The sequence below is a fragment of the Lissotriton helveticus genome, chromosome 3_1 (assembly GCF_964261635.1).
Source record: "Lissotriton helveticus chromosome 3_1, aLisHel1.1, whole genome shotgun sequence".
NCBI classification, from domain to species: domain Eukaryota; kingdom Metazoa; phylum Chordata; class Amphibia; order Caudata; family Salamandridae; genus Lissotriton; species Lissotriton helveticus.
The window spans coordinates 170,252,612-170,270,129 of NC_136061.1; the positions used below are offsets into that span (position 1 = coordinate 170,252,612).

At 50.7% G+C, this 17,518-nt stretch overlaps 1 protein-coding gene across 7 annotated transcripts in view; it reads left to right on the forward strand.

The window, feature by feature from the left end:
- TSPOAP1 (TSPO associated protein 1) overlaps window positions 1-17,518 on the forward strand; it is a 3,238,928-nt gene that overhangs the window by 3,078,447 nt on the left and 142,963 nt on the right. For all 7 annotated transcript variants that reach the window (XR_013608584.1, XR_013608585.1, XM_078679480.1 and 4 more), the window contains one exon: window positions 6,249-6,306. Coding sequence is in view for 5 of the 7 variants with exons in the window: in XM_078679480.1 (XP_078535606.1) it covers window positions 6,249-6,275 (27 nt within the window). In the remaining 2 variants the exon portion in view is untranslated. The remainder of the gene's footprint in view (window positions 1-6,248; window positions 6,307-17,518) is intronic.

Here is a 17,518-nt window from a genome sequence, read left to right on the forward strand (position 1 = left end):
AAAAAAATAAAGATTTAAAGTAAAAGTGGAAAACATGGGTAAACAGAGGATTACACTATCTGAATTTAATTCATTTGATTCATTTGGATATGTGGCTGTGCAACTTGGTGAATCGGAGTAGGTTCCCTCGTGTTTTATACATTAAGATCTGCCATGAACTGGCCAAGAAGGAACCCCAAGAAGGTGTATGCGCTCATTCCAGTCGGGCAAATGCTGCCACCACTGCACTGGCGCTTGCTGTGCTGGTTCTGTACATTTGTCAGGCCGCTACGTGAGCGTCTTCAATAGGTTTACACGCACTATTGCCAGGACGGGGGGGACGGGCACTTTGTCCAATCTGTCCTGCAGGATTTAGTGGTTTGAGCCATACCACAGACCCACCACTTGGGGGGAAGGCATTGCTTTGTTATCTGTTCACAAGGTGAGGAATCTGCTGTTAGAAGTCTCTATCAAAAGGACAAGTTACTGACCTTCCATATCTCCTTTCCTTGTAGAGACTTTATCTAAGTTAAGATTCGTCACCATCCTCCCCGTTCTGCAGAATGGACTCCTACAATCTGTGAATAAGATCCTAAGTCTGCACATAGCAGTTCTGATTTCTATTGGCTCCATGACCGACGGTGCGGGTGGAATCAGAAATAAACTTAGCAAGCAGAGGTGGCGCAGGTATGAGGGCCCGACGTCACAATCGATCTGACACAGAGCCAAACAACAGGGTATTGCTTTGAAAGTTTACGGATTTAGTCTGACACTTGGGGAAATTCACAACATAAGGAATTTGTAGTTTGATAGTCTCTTTCTACCAGAAAGGGTGTTACCGAAGGTAATTAAGTTGTCCTTTTTGCATGTTGTCCTTTCACATGTTGAGGTTCCCGTATGGATGCAATCGTGGTGATTGGTGAGGAAGGAAGTGAAACACTTAAGACAGTGTTGGTGAAATCTATGCATGTTTGCAGTGTGTGGATGTGTATTTGGTGGTCCCCTGTGCAAAGGCTGCAACGCATCAAGTATAATCAGGAATCAGGGGTCATTCTTATCTGTGATCTAGATTGCAGCATCCACCACATCAAGGGAAACCACCTCTGTACAGCAGTATAGGCTAATAATGGATTGGTAATCCTAGAAGAGGTTGTTCTTACTGATTCAGTTGTATAGTTGATTGGAGAATGCCCTTTCTATGATTTTTGCTATGAAATGAAGCTTGTGAGTGAGCAGTATTTGTCAAGATTGGTTAGGTTCACTGTTTTTTTCTTAGCAGGGGGAGGATTTGTCCTGTTTTGCAGTCCTCTGCGAAGATGCCTTGGTTGAGGGTGGCATTAAAGATGTTAAGATTGCGTAGGCATTTCCACTGAGTGATCTTGGGCCTGCGACCTACGGACCAGGGCTCTGTGACGTTAGTAGGTCTCTGATATTTATCATGATCTTCTGTGGCTATTGACATAAGGACGTACAGTACAGACCTTTGTGTGGCGAGACTGTTATAGCACATTTGACTTTCTTGGTGGAACCACATTCTTTTAAACCCACCACAATTGACTCTAAACCCCGGGTAGAAGTTGTACTACCTACTGCGGGACTGCGAAGTTTTAGCGTTACAACGGTGTGACAAAGGCGATGGCCTTTTAGAGCTGGAGGTTTCGGCCTGCACATATTATACCCGTTTTGTCTAACTATGCCTGTGTACAATTCTGAGAGAGATAGATCGAAATAATAAGAAATCAGAGATAAAAAGGTTTCAGAAATAAAAAGACTGGGTTTATTTCGTCCAAATGTCAGTAGTCTGGGTCCACTGTACGGATCTAGCTGTACACTTTTTTCTTGCCCTGAGGAAGTTCCTTTTATAGGAACGAAACGGGTTGGCTGTTGTCGAGTGTTTGCATGAAGAAAAATAAAGAACTCTTTTTCAAATAAAGTGACCAGTTTGTGACTTCATCCCTGGTGCTGCCTCCACTTTTGCATTGAATTCCATTATGTTCAAGTGTAGTACGTCATCTTTGTTGGTGGTGGCCATAGATATTTGAAGATGTCAGGGGAGGTCACTATGTGAGATTAGTTTGAAGATTGTCCTTTTGCAGGTGTTTTGATGGGGAATTGTAGTTAAGTGGCTGTCTATTTGTGGTATTCAATGAAAATTGTGATCCTGTAGTTCTTCCTAGTGAAGAAGTGATTGATGGCATTGCTCATGTCAATTAAGATAGGACAGGAGGGTCTGACTTGGGATTGTCACAGTTCAGGACTTCCTTGAAGAAGGCTTTCCTTACATTTGATGGCAGAATGGTAAAAGGTGGCTTTGCAGAGATGATTCGCATGTTCAGTAAAGATTGTTTGACATAATAAAGATCATCAGGGGCCTTGGTTGGTTGGGCTCAATTTATTTTCCTGTCTGATGTTTTAGGCTGGGGAGTATTGGAGTTGTCACCTTGTGAATACCCCCGGGCACCAGACAAGATCCTGAGAATTCTTTCCGCATTCCCTTGCGCATCGTTAGATGGCCATCTGTGCATGTCAACGTCAGTTCTTTTCTTTACGTTTGTTCTGACGCAGATCCAAAGCTTGCTCCCCCGAGTTCTGTCAGACTTTACAGAATTTTTCTTTGCAAAAACAAATCATAATTTTTTGCTCAGTGTGCTAAGGTCATGTCTCCTAAAGTCACCGGTTTCAAACCGTGCAAGGACTGCCACAAGCAGATGTTGGTGATTGACCCTTACAAGGTCTGTCTTAGGTTTCTGGGCTCCAGGCACAACTCGGCGTCGTACGGCAAATATGCCAAGAAGAACCTGAAGGCCATCCGAGACTGTGAGGCCAAATTATACATCATGGAACATGTCCGAAAGTTGAAGAAGGACATGTTCTGGTTGAAGTCGAGGGCTGTTGCTCCCAAGGCCGATCTTGTGAACTCTCCTCATTGATATCTAGATCCTTAGATAGGTCCAAAATGTAGAAGAAATACAAGAAGTCTAAACACGGCTCCCTTATGTCCCACCACTTCCTCCATTTAAAGTCACACGTCGCCCTGGGTACCTCGAGGATGGGAACTCGTTCTTCAGTCCCAGAACCGGTTCTGACCCTCCTTCCAATGCAGCTTGAGTCCCCTGGCCTGCAACAATACTCTAGAAAGTAAGAGAGCTTAAGAAGGCTGTGGACTGAATCTGGCATGCCTTCGAGCCTCAAGGATAATAAATGGAACCGCCGGCGTATCCATCCTCCATGCCGACTGCACCACTTGACCTCATTCGAGAACAGCTCTGGCTTCAGATCCAACGCTGATACCCCTTATGGCACTACTGCCCATGCTGCATCCCCAAACAGTGACGTCACCACAGATGTTGCTAACTTATTTGGGGTCGACGATAGATCTGTTGGATTCAGTAGTGAACCCTAGGAGACTTCTATCGATGTCGCACAGGCTTGGCATATACCCACACTCTAATCCAGAGTTATTTCCGCAAGAATTTCATAAACATACCAATGATAGATCCAGTACCTCATATGACACCGAAAATCTATTCTTAGAGAGTCATGATGCCATTGGCTTAAACACATTGCCTAGCACAGGTCTTAGCTCACCCTTTCCCAATGTAACTACACAAGTGTTTATGTCCTTCGCCTCTGTCATTGGGAGATCATCAGAGGTTTTAGACCTCACCCTGAGGTCAATACATACGCCCTAACAGGACAAGGCAAATAAGGTAAGAACCTCTCCTCTCTTTCAACGAGGCCCTCAAGGACACACTCTTGGGAAAACTGGAATCTTGCCCTCCAGTGAAGATTGCAATGCAGATCAGTACTGCCATGGGGGATCCTCCCTTCCTCCTCCAGCATCCTTCACCAGAAAACCTCATGGTACAGGCCTCTACCAGCCTACTGAAACTTAATATGTTCCTTACACATAAAGGGTCAAAATGTATGGAGACTTTTGTTCTCCTTGGCTAGCCTTGCTTTAAGATCTGTTAATTCCAGCTGTCTCCTGGTGAGCTACTCGTATGTGTTGTGGGACATGGAGGTGGACATCTTGCCAATGATCCCAGATGAAGATCGACCTAACTATCAGCGCCTCACTTAAGACAGCCAAAATACTGCAGAGTACTCCAAAAAGTCAGACCTGGACACTACTGACTGACTAGGTACTGCAGTCAGAACCAGTATGGTGCTTTGGCGCCACTCTTGGGTACGCTTCACCAGATTTTCAAGTGATGTCCAACAGTCACTCATGAACATGCCATTGAATGGCACTCTTCTCTTTGGAGAATAAACAGACTCCTCCCTAGAGCGCTTTAAGGAAAGCGAAGCAACAGTGTGCTTTCTTGGGCTGGCACCACCTGTACGGAAGCTTCTCCAGCAGTCTCACCCCGTTCAAGGCTTTGTAAAGGGGAACCAGCAGAGGCAGTACGAAGCCAACCAAGTGTTTTGAGGCAGAGGCAAAGAGCAGGGATCTGAATGCCAGCGTTTAGGCTCTCAGGGGCAACAATCTACCCAACCCTCTGCCCTAACCTCTGGAACTGCTACAAAACCGCCTAATCACCCTCTGCAGCATACAACCTCTCAATGAAACGCTGGATCACTTTTTACCTCCATTGGTGGTAGAGTTTCAAATCCTCCCCAGTGGGTGCTCCAAATGGTACACAGCGATTACTCCCTCCCCTTTCTGTACCACACCACAACACCTCTCAGAGGACCATTTGTCCATACTCGGAGAAGTCCTAGCTGTCTAGGTCAACGGAGCCACAGAGGATGTGCCAACATCAGAGACCCTGAATTTTTGTTGTACCTGTTATTTTCTGGTGCCGAAGAAGAATAAAATCCTTTGCTCTATCTTAGGGAGTATGCACAAGGTGAGGAATCTGCAGTTAGATTGAGTATTCTCCATAAAGAGCATTACCCTAAGGTAAGTAACGTTTTCAATTAGCACCTGTAGTTTCCACAGAACAAAGTATTTTCAAAACCGTAGGTTCAAACATTGCTGTTTTATTTCCTAGTGGGAAATGTCTCTCCTAGGTGAAGATGTGATCCTTGGCATTGAAGTAGTGCACATTTTTTGTCAGACTGGGTGTTTCTTCTACCCATCCACAATTTTTATTTATAAATCGATTTCAAACTTCCATGTGAACCAACAGATGAATCCAACGGTATTCTTCCTGAGGCCTCTATCTGGAAAACCTCTATCTGGAAAACCTGAATAATGCTTTCATAACCTGAATCCCTAATAAAATGAAGGAGTGAGGCGCTACCTCTATTGCCATTTAAAGTGGGAGTTCCCCAGGCAAAAAAGTTAGAATTAATTGAATATTGTATTGTCTCTTAGATCGCTCAGTTTTGAGCGATTCCGTAAGTAGCTTTTCATGACAGTGACCATGTACCTTCTGCAGAAGCTAAGACCGTGTCTTTACATTTCCAGAAACGCATCATTGTGGGAGATATTTGTGTCACAGCTTTGGGTATTTTTTTTCACAATTCAAAGCTTTTGTTCGTTACATGTCTGCTGCCAGTCTGATCAGTTGTCATAACTGCCTTGCCTCATAGATTCACCTGTTTGGTCTGTTCCCATTCATTTGGAATAGGAGCAAGCTAGGTAATAGAATTGCATGTACAGTACTCCAGACACTCCCTTATGTTTTCCTTTTATAACATATCATTATTTTTGCTATTTTTTTGAGTTAACGGATTTGTGTATATTACACTGTCTTTTATTGGAATGTTTAATTTCATGGTATAGTTCTAGTAAAAATGTTCATAATGAAAGATAGTGGAAATAACATATTCATACTGAAGATTTTAACATGAGTAACAAGTACAGAATTTGCATGCTGATCTTGAAATGCTCCTTACAAGCATCAACGGTTTCCAGTCCGTTCTAAGAGTGGCTTTTCCTGTTAGAGGTTTGAGACATAGGTCCTTTTTGGCTGCTACTCAAAGGTATGAAAGTGTGACGAAATTCATATCCATGACATGAGCAGTCGGTTGGGATTACAGATAGTATATGGTGCCATGGGCATAAGCTTTCATGGCCCTTTTGTATGCCTAAGTTTAGAAGCACCAGAATTCAATCAAAATGTATGTTTGAGGAGATCTTTCAATGACAATGATAACTTGTTATCGAAAAATGGGAGGGGTTAATTTCTAAGGGCCTGGAAATATTAGTTGTAGTTTTTCATATTTCATATCTGCATTGATTATACAACCAAGCAATAGCAATTGTTTAATGTGTTCATTGTGTTTGTTTTCTGCACTTCGCACCAATCGTTCTACAGAGATTGAGGAAGAAAAGAAGGAAATGATAGATTGAGGGAAAAAAGAGTGAACATGCATGTAAGTGAGCTATGTGCTAAACACATTGATTAAACTTTTATGTTCTACCTTTCTTGGAAGAACTGTAGTTTTATTATTCCAAGTAGGACTTACTTCTAAGATTGGAAATCTGTTGTTAGTCACGCTTCTGCACCAGCCTTTGTAGCTCTAACTTTTTACACTTGCATACAGGATACAAGGTTTTGTTCCAAATTTTAGTTTATGCACTACATGCAGCCAGATGGCTACTGCAGTCATTTTCATAGGTGAGTTGAATGTAAAGAACAAACTCTATTATCCAGTATTATGGGTATCTTTCATAGATTCACATGCCTGAATCATTCCCCGTCGTCGGGGTGGGAGTCACCTGTATATAATAACAGTAATGTCATATAGACATATACATACTAATAGGCCAGAGGCCTCACATTAGTAACCTATCCAAGTCCTTTTGTAAAAAAGACCAAACTTTGGCCAGGAGCCAATCAGCTACTACCACCCTCTAGAACCTTCCTGGAAGGAGCCCTAGTCCCTCAGATTTTCTACCGCACGTCGTGCTAAGGGAGTCTCCACTGAGCTCTGCTCAGTTTTCTGGTATTTTTGGATTCTTTCCATATTTTTCTCTTCAAAATTAATCTTGTGGAGGAGTGCTAGAGCAGCTATGTCTACCACTCCTAAAAAAGGGCTCTTTAGACCCTGTGCCTCGTGTAGTAAGCTGAGACTGCACGTGGATGACAAACATGAAGACTGCCTCTACTGTCTCTATCCTGAACATTCTGCCAAGGATTGTAAGGTCTGCCGCACTTTCTCTGTCAAGACTTTAAAAGACAGAGAAGGTCGCCTGCTTCTGTGGCTTCAGAGACTAAAGGACAAGGATCAAACAGTCTCCTCAGGTGAGAGCGAGTGTTCCTTCAGGAGCTCACACTCCTCTGCCAAAAGGCCAAGACAGACATCTCCAAGTCCTTCCGATGTGCCACCTCAAAAGAAGACGCCAAAGTCTTCAGAGGGTCATCCAAAAGCCATGACAGTTAAGACTTCTCTTCAGGAAGCCACCTTCAAGAAGCCTGTGCTGGTGTCTTCTGCCTTGCCAGTGACAGCGTCGACAGTAACCATCTCTATGTCGACAGCTTCAACCTTCACCACCTTGTCGACATCTACCTCAGCATCGTCGTCGACGGGTATGTCCATTTCCTCAATAATTCCTGTCAAAAAAGCGCCGACGACGAAGAAGCCGTCGACGACGGTAGCGTCGTCGTCGACACCGTCGTCGACGAAGACTACAGAGAGGTCTGCTGTGGCTGACAGCATCCCACCGCTGATGACCACCCCGTCGACGGGCCCGTCGACGGAAGAATCTCCTAGGCTGAAGTGTATTTATACACACTTCAAGATGTCAACGCGTACGCTGACGCCAGAGACTACGTCTCCTAGCAAGGTCCAGCCACTGCTGCCGGTCCACTTACTGGATACTGAGGATTCTGATGATGGTGCCTTGTTCCACACTGCAACAAGTCCTTCACAACTCAATGGAAAGGTCCAAGAGATTTCGGACTATGAAGACCTTGGTCAGGCAGAAGTGCCATGCCAGGAGGAATATCAGCCGCCTCCTCCTCCACAGCCTATGGTTTGCCTCCCGGCCTCAATAGTCACGGACCTTCAATTCCTCATAGCGGACTACAAGCAGCGGTTTCCGCCTACTCCGCCTCCTTCAGTGGTGCCTCAAAATCTTGTCACACCAGCTCCTCCTCCTCGTCCTAGACCACCACCGTTGGTCATTCGCCAGGATCCTGTGACTTTGCCTCCTCTACCGTCTTCTGAAGAAGAGGAGGAGGAAGCAGTAGGAGAAGATGAAGAAGGTCAACAGGAGGAGGGAGAAATACAGGATGACGAGTGGGATGACTATGTCATTGAACGTCCGGCTTCCCCAGACCAGGCTCAGGCGGAATCACCCCCAGAAAATATCGGGGGATTTCATAATGTCGTAGAGAGAGCAGCAACAAGGTTCAATATAAAGATGACCACGCAACCTCAGGATTGCTTCCTATATGACTTTAAAGAGCCATTCAAGAAGACGGTTCGGTCAATCACTACTATCGATTACATCTGGGACCAGGGGGTAAAAATAATGAAAAATCCCTCATCTTTGCAACCAGTGCCGATTAGGCTTGACAAGAAGTATAAGGCCCCGGACTCAGCTCCGGCACGCCTTACAGGCCATACCAAACCGGACTCCGTTATCACCCAGGCCGCGCAGCGGAAATCCAACAACCCAGCTGCTGCGCTGACTGCGCCTCCGGATAAGGAAAGCCGTAAACTGGATAACATCGGGAAAAGATTCTCGTCGATGTCGGCCCTTACGGTCAGGGCGGCAAACTCGCTAGCACTTTTAGGGTGTTAAAATTGCCAGATGTGGGCGGATGTTGCCCCATATCTAGTCACACTGCCAGAGGAGCAGAAAGAAGAGGTAAAGAAGATCCTCCTTGAGGGAGAGCGGTCCGCCTCGGAAATGATTGACGTGGCGATGGATATCGCCTCAACAGGATTTCGGCAGCTGGCGGGTGCAGCGGTCCTTAGGCGCCAGGGATGGCTTAAGTCTACATCCTTCCGGCCGGAGGTGCAGTCCAAAGTACTGGACATGCGGTTTGACGGAGACCTGCTCTTTGGGGAGCATATTGATGAAATGCTACAGGCAGAAAGATACGGAGACCGCAAAAGCCTTGGGTACCCTCCAGTACAGAAATACTTCCTTTCGGGGCTCCAGAGGAAGAGGCCAGCAGACAAGAGGTGGCTATCAGGGATACAAATCCTCCTACAATACAAGCAAATCTGAAAGAAACAGGTTAGTATTAGATTCCTTACCTTAGAATATCCCCAGGCGTCAGTCTGGATCCGGAAACTTTTGCGTAGCAGTACCCCTGCGCGTCGGTAGGCGTCGTCTGCAGGCGTCCCCGCGTCGTCGGCGTCGTGCGCCGTGATGACGTCGCTGGAGTATATAGACGCCGCCTCCGCGCGCTGACGTCAGTTCTTCTTTTTTCCGCGCCAGTTAGCGCAGATCCGAAGAGCAGTACTCCGGTCTTTTGACCAAGTGTTTGTTAACTTAAATCTTTCTACGGTGCCGGTAGGATGCCTGGGTTTAAGAGTTGCGACGAGTGCGACCGCATGATGTCGGTCACCGACCACCATCGACTCTGCCTCCGGTGTCTGGGCGCGGACCACGACGTGGAGTCCTGCGTCGACTGTCGGGCCTTGACTGGTAAAGCTAGGCGGGAGCGGTCCCGCAAGCTTCTCGAGCTCCGAGTGTCGGCCCCGCGTCGAGAGCGGTCCCGGTCCGGTCGGAGGTCGAGGGAGCGGTCGAGGGAACGATCGCGGAGCCGCCATGGGCGCTCCGGGAGTCGCCACCATTCCTCCGGTTCGTCAGGTAAGCACCACAAGAAGTCGGGGCGTCGCCATCGCACCCCCGACTCCCCCCGACGCCCGCGTGATGCGGCCGGGGGCTCGGGTGGCCCCACCCCCGCGGCCCCGCGTGGGTCGCCGACGCCGTCTACCCCATACCCGTCGGTCCCTGGGGAAGGCGCGTCGCGCGAGGAGATTGAGGAGTTCCTCATGGCTATGAGGGCGATGTCTCCTCCGGCGGGGCCTACGGCGCCTGCGGGCCCGTCGGTCCCGTCTGGGGGCCCGAGCGGTTCGGGTGCTCCTGCCCCGACGCCGCCGGCGGCTCCGGCGCCGCTGGGCCCCTCAGGTTCGTCGCCGGCTGGTCTACCGGCCTCTCCGGCGTCGGTTCCTTTGGGCCAACCCGTGGTACCGCCTCCGCGCGGCGCCGTGACTCCGCCGTCGGTTCCGGCCGGCGACGGGTCCCCGGCGCCGGCGCCGCGCGGCGCCACCCCCATTCCCTCTCCTGACGCGGAGTCGGACCGCTGTCGGCCGACGCCGGATCCGGCGCCGATGGGGCCCATTGACCCCGAGGTCTATATCGTCGACCCAGAATACGGCGATGAGGACGAGTATGGAGAGGGTTGGGAGGGGTCTGAGGACCCTTTATCCCGTGCCTGCCAGTATGATGTGGACTGGGTAGGTGACTTGGGGGACGCCAGTGGTCTGGACGACTCGCCCAACCCTGGGTTTGTCTCGCCAAGCCCTGTGGCATCGGAGGCAGGGGCTGCCTATTCAGTGGTCCTGCTGAGGGCTGCCAAGGCCTTGAGCCTTGAGCTCCCCGTCGCGAAGGTCAAACCAAACATTCTGACCAAAGTGTTTAAACCGCAGTCATGCCCTCAGGAGCCTCTGCTGCCGTTTAATGAGGCCCTGACGGATGTCCTTTTGGGCACCTGGTCCAGGCCCGCTTCAGGTGCGCCGGTTGACCGGAATGTTGCCAGGCGTCACCGTCCGTGCTCGGACGACCCTGCCTTCCTATCCACCCATCCCTCCCCGGAGAGTCTGGTGATCCAGGCCTCCACTTCACAGTCCGCATTCCCGTCGGCTCCGCCCGATCGGGAATCGAAGCGGTATGACCAATTTGGTAAAAAGGTCTTTTCCTCTTTGAGCGCTGGACTGCGGTCTTGTAATACCGCGTGCCTCTTGGGCCGCTACACCCACTCCCTGTGGGATACGGTCGAAGAGTGTTTGCCGCAATGCCCCCAGGAAGTGCGGGACAAGCTCACCCGGGCCTTTGTTGAAGGCCGGGATGCGGCGCGGTACTCGATCCGGTGTGGTCTTGACACGACCGACTCGCTGGGACGGGCTATGTCCACGACGGTGGCGATTCGTCGCCATGCTTGGCTGAGATCTGCCAACTTCTCGCCAGACGTCCAGAATGCCCTCATGGACATGCCATTTGATGGCAGTCGCCTGTTTGGTGACAAGGCGGACCACGCGCTGGAGCGCTTCAAGGACTCCAGGGTCACGGCCAAGTCCTTGGGTCTTTCGACCCAGCGCCAGCAGACGGGTTCGTTTCGCCCCTTTCGTGGCCAAGGAAGGGGCGGTCCCACGCGAGCTGCCAGCCACGCGCCGCAGAACGCTCCCCAGCGCGGTGGCGGCCGTGGATTCCGCCGTGGTGGCGGTAGAGGGCAGCGGCGAGGTCAGTCCACACCTCCTCCCGCTGCAGCCTCCAAGTCTTCCTAGTCCGAGCTTTCGAGCTCACGTGACGCCAGTGGGTGGCAGGGTTCGCCATCACCACTCCCGCTGGCGCGCGATTACATCGGACAGGTGGGTGCTGCAGCTCGTCCGAAGGGGCTACTCCCTCCCCTTCGAGTCCACTCCTCCAGCCATGCCACCGCAGAACCACCGTGTGTCGGGGGACCACTTGACACTTCTGCAGGAGGAAGTTACGGCCCTCTTGGCCAAGGGGGCCATCGAGCGCGTTCCTGGGCCAGAAGTAGGGTGTGGTTGCTACTCCCACTACTTTCTGGTGCCCAAGAAGGACAAAGGAGGCCTGCGTCCTATCTTGGACCTACGGAACGTCAACGGCTTCCTCCGGAAGGAGAAGTTCAAGATGTTGACTTTGGCTCAGGTCTTGGCTGCTCTAGACCCACAAGACTGGATGGTAGCGTTGGACTTGCAGGATGCGTATTTCCACATCCCCGTCCTGCCGGCCCACCGGCGTTACCTGCGGTTCACGGTAGGCCACGAGCACTTTCAGTTTATCGTGCTCCCATTCGGCCTTACCAGCGCCCCACGGGTGTTCACGAAAGTGATGGCGGTGGTCGCAGCTCATCTGCGTCGGTTGGGGGTTTCAGTCTTCCCCTACCTCGACGACTGGCTGTTGAAGGCGGGCTCGCCCCAGACAGTCGTCCACCACCTTCAGATGACGGCAGACCTCCTGCACGAGCTGGGGTTTTCCATCAATGTGCCGAAATCACACCTGTGTCCCTCTCAAAAGCTCCTTTTCATCGGAGCGGTTCTCGACTCGGCGCAGTTTCGGGTTTATCCTCCGGAACGGCGGGTCCGGGATATTCAGGCTCTGATTCCCATCTTTCAGCCGTTATCCCGGGTTTCGGTCAGGTTGACGCTGCGGCTTCTGGGGCTGATGGCCTCCTGCATCCTACTGGTGCATCACGCCAGATGGCGGATGCGGGCTCTGCAGTGGGACCTGAAGTTTCAGTGGGCCCAGCATCAGGGCAACCTATCCGACCACGTCCTGATCTCGGAGGGCACTGCGAGACAGTTGCAGTGGTGGCTTACGGACCGCGATTGGGTCAGAGGCAGATCCCTCTCCCTTCCCCAACCGGAGCACGTAGTTGTGACGGACGTGTCCCTCCAGGGCTGGGGTGGCCACTTGGGAGAGGCGGAGATCAGAGGCATCTGGTCTCCGGCGGAGTCCCGGCTCCATATCAACATGTTGGAGCTGCGGGCGATTCGCCTAGCACTGAAGGCATTCCTCCCCTTTGTCAACGGGAGTGTAGTGCAGGTGTTCACGGACAACACCACCGCCATGTGGTACTGCAACAAACAGGGCGGTGTGGGGTCGTGGACCCTTTGCCAGGAGGCTCTGCGCCTCTGGCAATGGCTGGAACGTCAGGGCGTGACTCTGACGGTTCAACACCTGGCAGGTTCTCTGAACACCAGGGCGGACGAACTCAGCCGTCGGTGCTCGGTGGATCACGAATGGCGTCTGAACTCGGACGTGGCGAGAGGCCTCTTTCAGCGATGGGGAGAGCCTTGGTTAGATCTATTCGCGACAGAAGAGAACGCGCAATGTCATCAGTTCTGCGCGTTGGAGTTTCCAAGACGGCACTCGCTCGGCGACGCCTTTCGGCGCGAGTGGAGTTGCGGTCTGTTGTACGCCTTTCCGCCTATACGACTTCTGCCCAGAGTGCTGAAGAAGATCAGGCGCGACCGGGCCCAAGTTATCCTTGTAGCTCCGGACTGGGCTCGAAGGTACTGGTATCCCGAGCTACTCAGCATGACAGTCGGTCCCTCGATCCGCCTGCCCCTTCAGGAGGACCTTCTGTCGCAGCAGCAGGGGACGGTCCTCCACCCGAACCTGTCCAGTCTCCACCTCCATGCTTGGAGATTGAGCGGCGACAGTTGAGGCCATTTGACTTGCCTCCTGAAGTCTGTGATGTAATTCTGGCAGCCAGGCGTCCCTCCACAAAGTCGGTATACGCCTGCCGGTGGAACAGATTTGTGGCATGGTGCACAGCAAAGGCTGTGGATCCCCTTTCTGCCCCTCTGTCTGAGGTTCTCCTCTTCCTTCTTTCCCTTGCCCAGCAGGGCTCTGCTCTGGGCACTATCAAGGGCTATCTTTCTGCCCTTTCCGCCTTCTTAAGGCTACCTGATCAGCCATCTTTATTCAAGTCCCCTATTGTATTACAATTCTTAAAAGGCATCACGCACATGTATCCACCTGCTCCGTTCGTGATGCCTCAGTGGGACTTGAACCTGGTTCTGACATTCCTGATGTGCGCTCCCTTTGAGCCTCTTCATTCCTGTCCTCTACGTCTTCTCACTTTAAGACGGCCTTCCTGGTTGCCATCACCTCTGCCAGGAGAGTGAGTGAGCTCCAGGCCCTTTCTGTTAAACCTCCTTTCTTGTCTGTTCATCCTGACAAGATGGTTCTTAGGACTAGACCTTCTTTCCTGCCCAAGGTAGTCTCTGCTTTTCACATTGGGCAGTCCATCACCTTGCCCTCCTTCTTCCCGCCTCCGCATCCTTCAAAGGATGAAGAGCGGCTCCATCGTCTGGACCCAAAACGTGCGCTTTCATTTTACATGGATCGCACACGCCAGTTCCGGGTGGATGACCAACTGTTTGTTGGCTACGTGGGTGAGAAGAAGGGAAGGGCGGTACAGAAACGAACCATCTCTCGGTGGGTCGTCCTGTGCATCAAAGCATGCTACTCTTTGGCTCGGAAGGAGCCTCCTGTTGGGCTGAGGGCCCATTCCGCTCGGGCCACGGCGGCTACTACTGCCCTGGGCCGGGGAGTCCCTTTGCAGGACATTTGCCAGGCGGCTACGTGGGCCTCGCTGCACACCTTTGCGAGGCACTACTGCCTGGACAGTCAAGTCCGGAGGGATGGCTTCTTTGGCCGTTCGGTCCTCCAGGACTTTCTGGTGTAGGTTGTATTGGTTCGCAGACCCACCACCGGGGTTGGTATTGCTGGGGTATCTATTCTAAGGTAAGGAATCTAATACTAACCTGTTTCTTTCAGATGAACAAGTTACTTACCTTCGGTAACGATATATCTGTAAGAAACAGTAGTTAGTATTAGATTCCTTACCGCCCCGCCCATCCTCCCCGTTCTGCGAACTGATACCTAGGGTTAAGGACATCCCTTTCAGGGCCCTAGTTTCAAATGGCACCAGTGTTAGTTCTCACATGGCTCTGCGTGTTCTGGCGCGGAAAAGCTGTGTGCAAAGAACTGACGTCAGCGCGCGGAGGCGGCGTCTATATACTCCAGCGACGTCATCACGGCGCACGACGCCGACGACGCGGAGCCGCAGGGGACGCCTGCAGACGACGCCTACCGACGCGCAGGGGTACTGCTACGCAAAAGTTTCCGGATCCAGACTGACGCCTGGGGATATTCTAAGGTAAGGAATCTAATACTAACTACTGTTTCTTACAGATATATCGTTACCGAAGGTAAGTAACTTGTTCTACAAGCCTCAATACCAACAGAGGCAGCAACAAGGCCAGTCCTCTTTTAATAAGTCTTCCTTTCGAGGGAGAGGAGGAAAGAAGGATACCCGAAGACAATGACTTCTTTCTCCAACAGGCCCCCACTTCTTCTCCACATTACGTAGTTGGAGGAAAGATTTCCAACTTTTTCCACAATTGGCAAAAAATAACGACGGATCGTTGGGTTCTACAACTGGTTCGGTTTGGCCATACTTTGGAGTTCGTGGAAACTCCTCCTTCGAACCCCCCAGGTTCCATGCAACACAAGAATCTGCATCTCCTCCAAGCGGAACTCTCACTAATGCTCCAGAAAAGAGCCGTAGAAAGAGTTCCCAGAGGTCAGAGGGGGAAAGGATTCTATTCCCGGTTCTCTAATACGGAAAAAGGAGAAGAAATGGAGACCTATATTAGATCTAAGGAACCTCAACAGATACCTCAAGAAACAATCGTTCCATTCAGGAGGTGTTACAGCTACTCAATTCCAAAGATTTCATGTTATGTTATGTTATGTTTATTTTGGTAAAGCGCAAACAGCTGCCCCGGCAAAGAGGCGTCCCGGCGCTAGGGAACCTTGTAAGCCTGCTAAGGAGAGAAGGGAACTGGGAACAGGGGCCTAGCATAGTGGGAACAAGTGGGTTTTAATTGCCTTTCTGAAGGCGGACAGGCTGTTGATGGAGCGAATAGAAGGTGGAAGGGAGTTCCAAAGCTTAGCCCCTAGAACTCTGAAGGAACGACCTCCAACCTGACACAGTTTCGTTCGGGGGACAGTCGCCAGATGTTGGCCTAAAGAGCGCAGAGCGCGCTGAGGGATATAGGGTTCTAGGAGGGGACGCAGTAGTTCAGGGCAATCAGCTTTAAGAATTTTAAAGGCAATGGTGAGGGTCTTAAATTTAATTCTGGATTCAATGGGGAGCCAGTGAAGTCTTTGGATGGTAGCTCTAGCGGAGCACCTACTAGGAAGGCCCACCACAGCCCGTGCTGCTGAGTTTTGAACCCGTTGCAGGCGGGCTATCTCCGCTTTATTAGCGCCCAAGAATAAGACACTAGCGTAATCCAACCTGGATAGTATAGTGGATTGGATAATCAGTTGGCGTGTTTTTGAATCAAAAAATCCAAGAATTGGGTTGAGGCTCCTCAGCAGGCCCATACAGGTAGCTGCCACTTTCTTTGTGTGGGCCTGAAAGCTGAGCGATGGATCGAGCCACACACCCAAGTTTTTCACCAGGGTTTTTGGGGATGGGATTGGGCCCAGCACCGAAGGCCACCAGTGGTCGCTCCAAAGACTGGAGTTCCTTCCGAGGAGTAGCACCTCCGTTTTTCCTGCGTTCAGCTGGAGACAGTTGTCCGTCATCCACTGGGCAACTGCCGCCAGGCCATCCCTAAATCTTGTAGCCGAGTTCGAGGGGCCCTCAGTAAGAGTGATAACTAGCTGTGTGTCGTCAGCGTACGACACCAGCGTGAGGTCCCACTTTTTGGCTACTGCAGCTAGAGGCTGAACATAAAGATTAAAAAGGGACGGGCTGAGTGCAGAGCCCTGGGAAACTCCCTGTCCGATGGAGTGGGACCGGGAGATGAACGGAGGAGCTGAGACCCGAAAGGATCTATCCATCAGGAAAGAACGAAACCAGCCAAGTGCAAGATCACAAATCCCAATAGTCTCAAGGCGTCTTAGCAGGATGCTGTGGGACACCGTGTCAAAGGCTGCCCTGAGGTCAAGCAGAATCAGCGCAGCACTCTGACCGGCATCCAGCATCCTACGGAGGTGTTCGGTGGTAGCTAGAAGGGCAGACTCGGTGCTATGGCCAGGTCTGAAACCATTCTGGGAAGGGTCCAAGATGTTATTCGTGGCCATGTGGTGGGACAGAACGTTGTTAGCGTGGGCTTCAGCTAGCTTGGATACCCAGGGGAGCAGCGAGATGGGTCTGAAATTTTCCAGTTTAGTGGGATCCAGAGTGGGCTTTTTAATGATGGGAGTAACCCATGCCTGTTTCCAGCAGTAAGGGACAACAGCCGAGGAGAAGGAGAGATTGAGTAGCGTAGCAAGGGAAGGGAGAAAAAAATCTACGGACTCAAGAAATTTAGCCGGTCTCATGGGATCGTTAGGAGAGCCGGACTTGACCTTTTTGCAGAGTTTGGCTAGATCATCATATGAAATCGCCGGTACGTTCGACAGCTTTGTGTCAATGACAAATGGGTTGTTAGAGGGGTTAGTAAGATCGGGTGAAGCCTGTGGAAAGGCACTATAGATTTTCCTCACCTTATCTACAAAAAAAGCGTCAAGATCTTCACACTGTTGAGTGGAGGTGATACACGAGGCTGTATTGCCACAATTTTGTAGTTTTTGCACTATTTTGAAAATGGTTTTTGTAGGGTTAGAGCTAAGGCTAATTTCTTTGGCGTAGAAAGACGCGCGTGCAGCGCGTATAGCTTTGTGGTACAATTTCAGTTTGGACAAATAGGACGATTTATCCAAATCCTTGTACTCTTTCCTCCATTTACGCTCCGCCACTTTACACTCTTTCCGCATGGTGTCCTTAGACCTCCAGGACGCCTATTTTCACATACTCATCCACAAAAGTCACCGCCAATGCCTAAGGTTTGTAGTGGCGGGCAGACACTA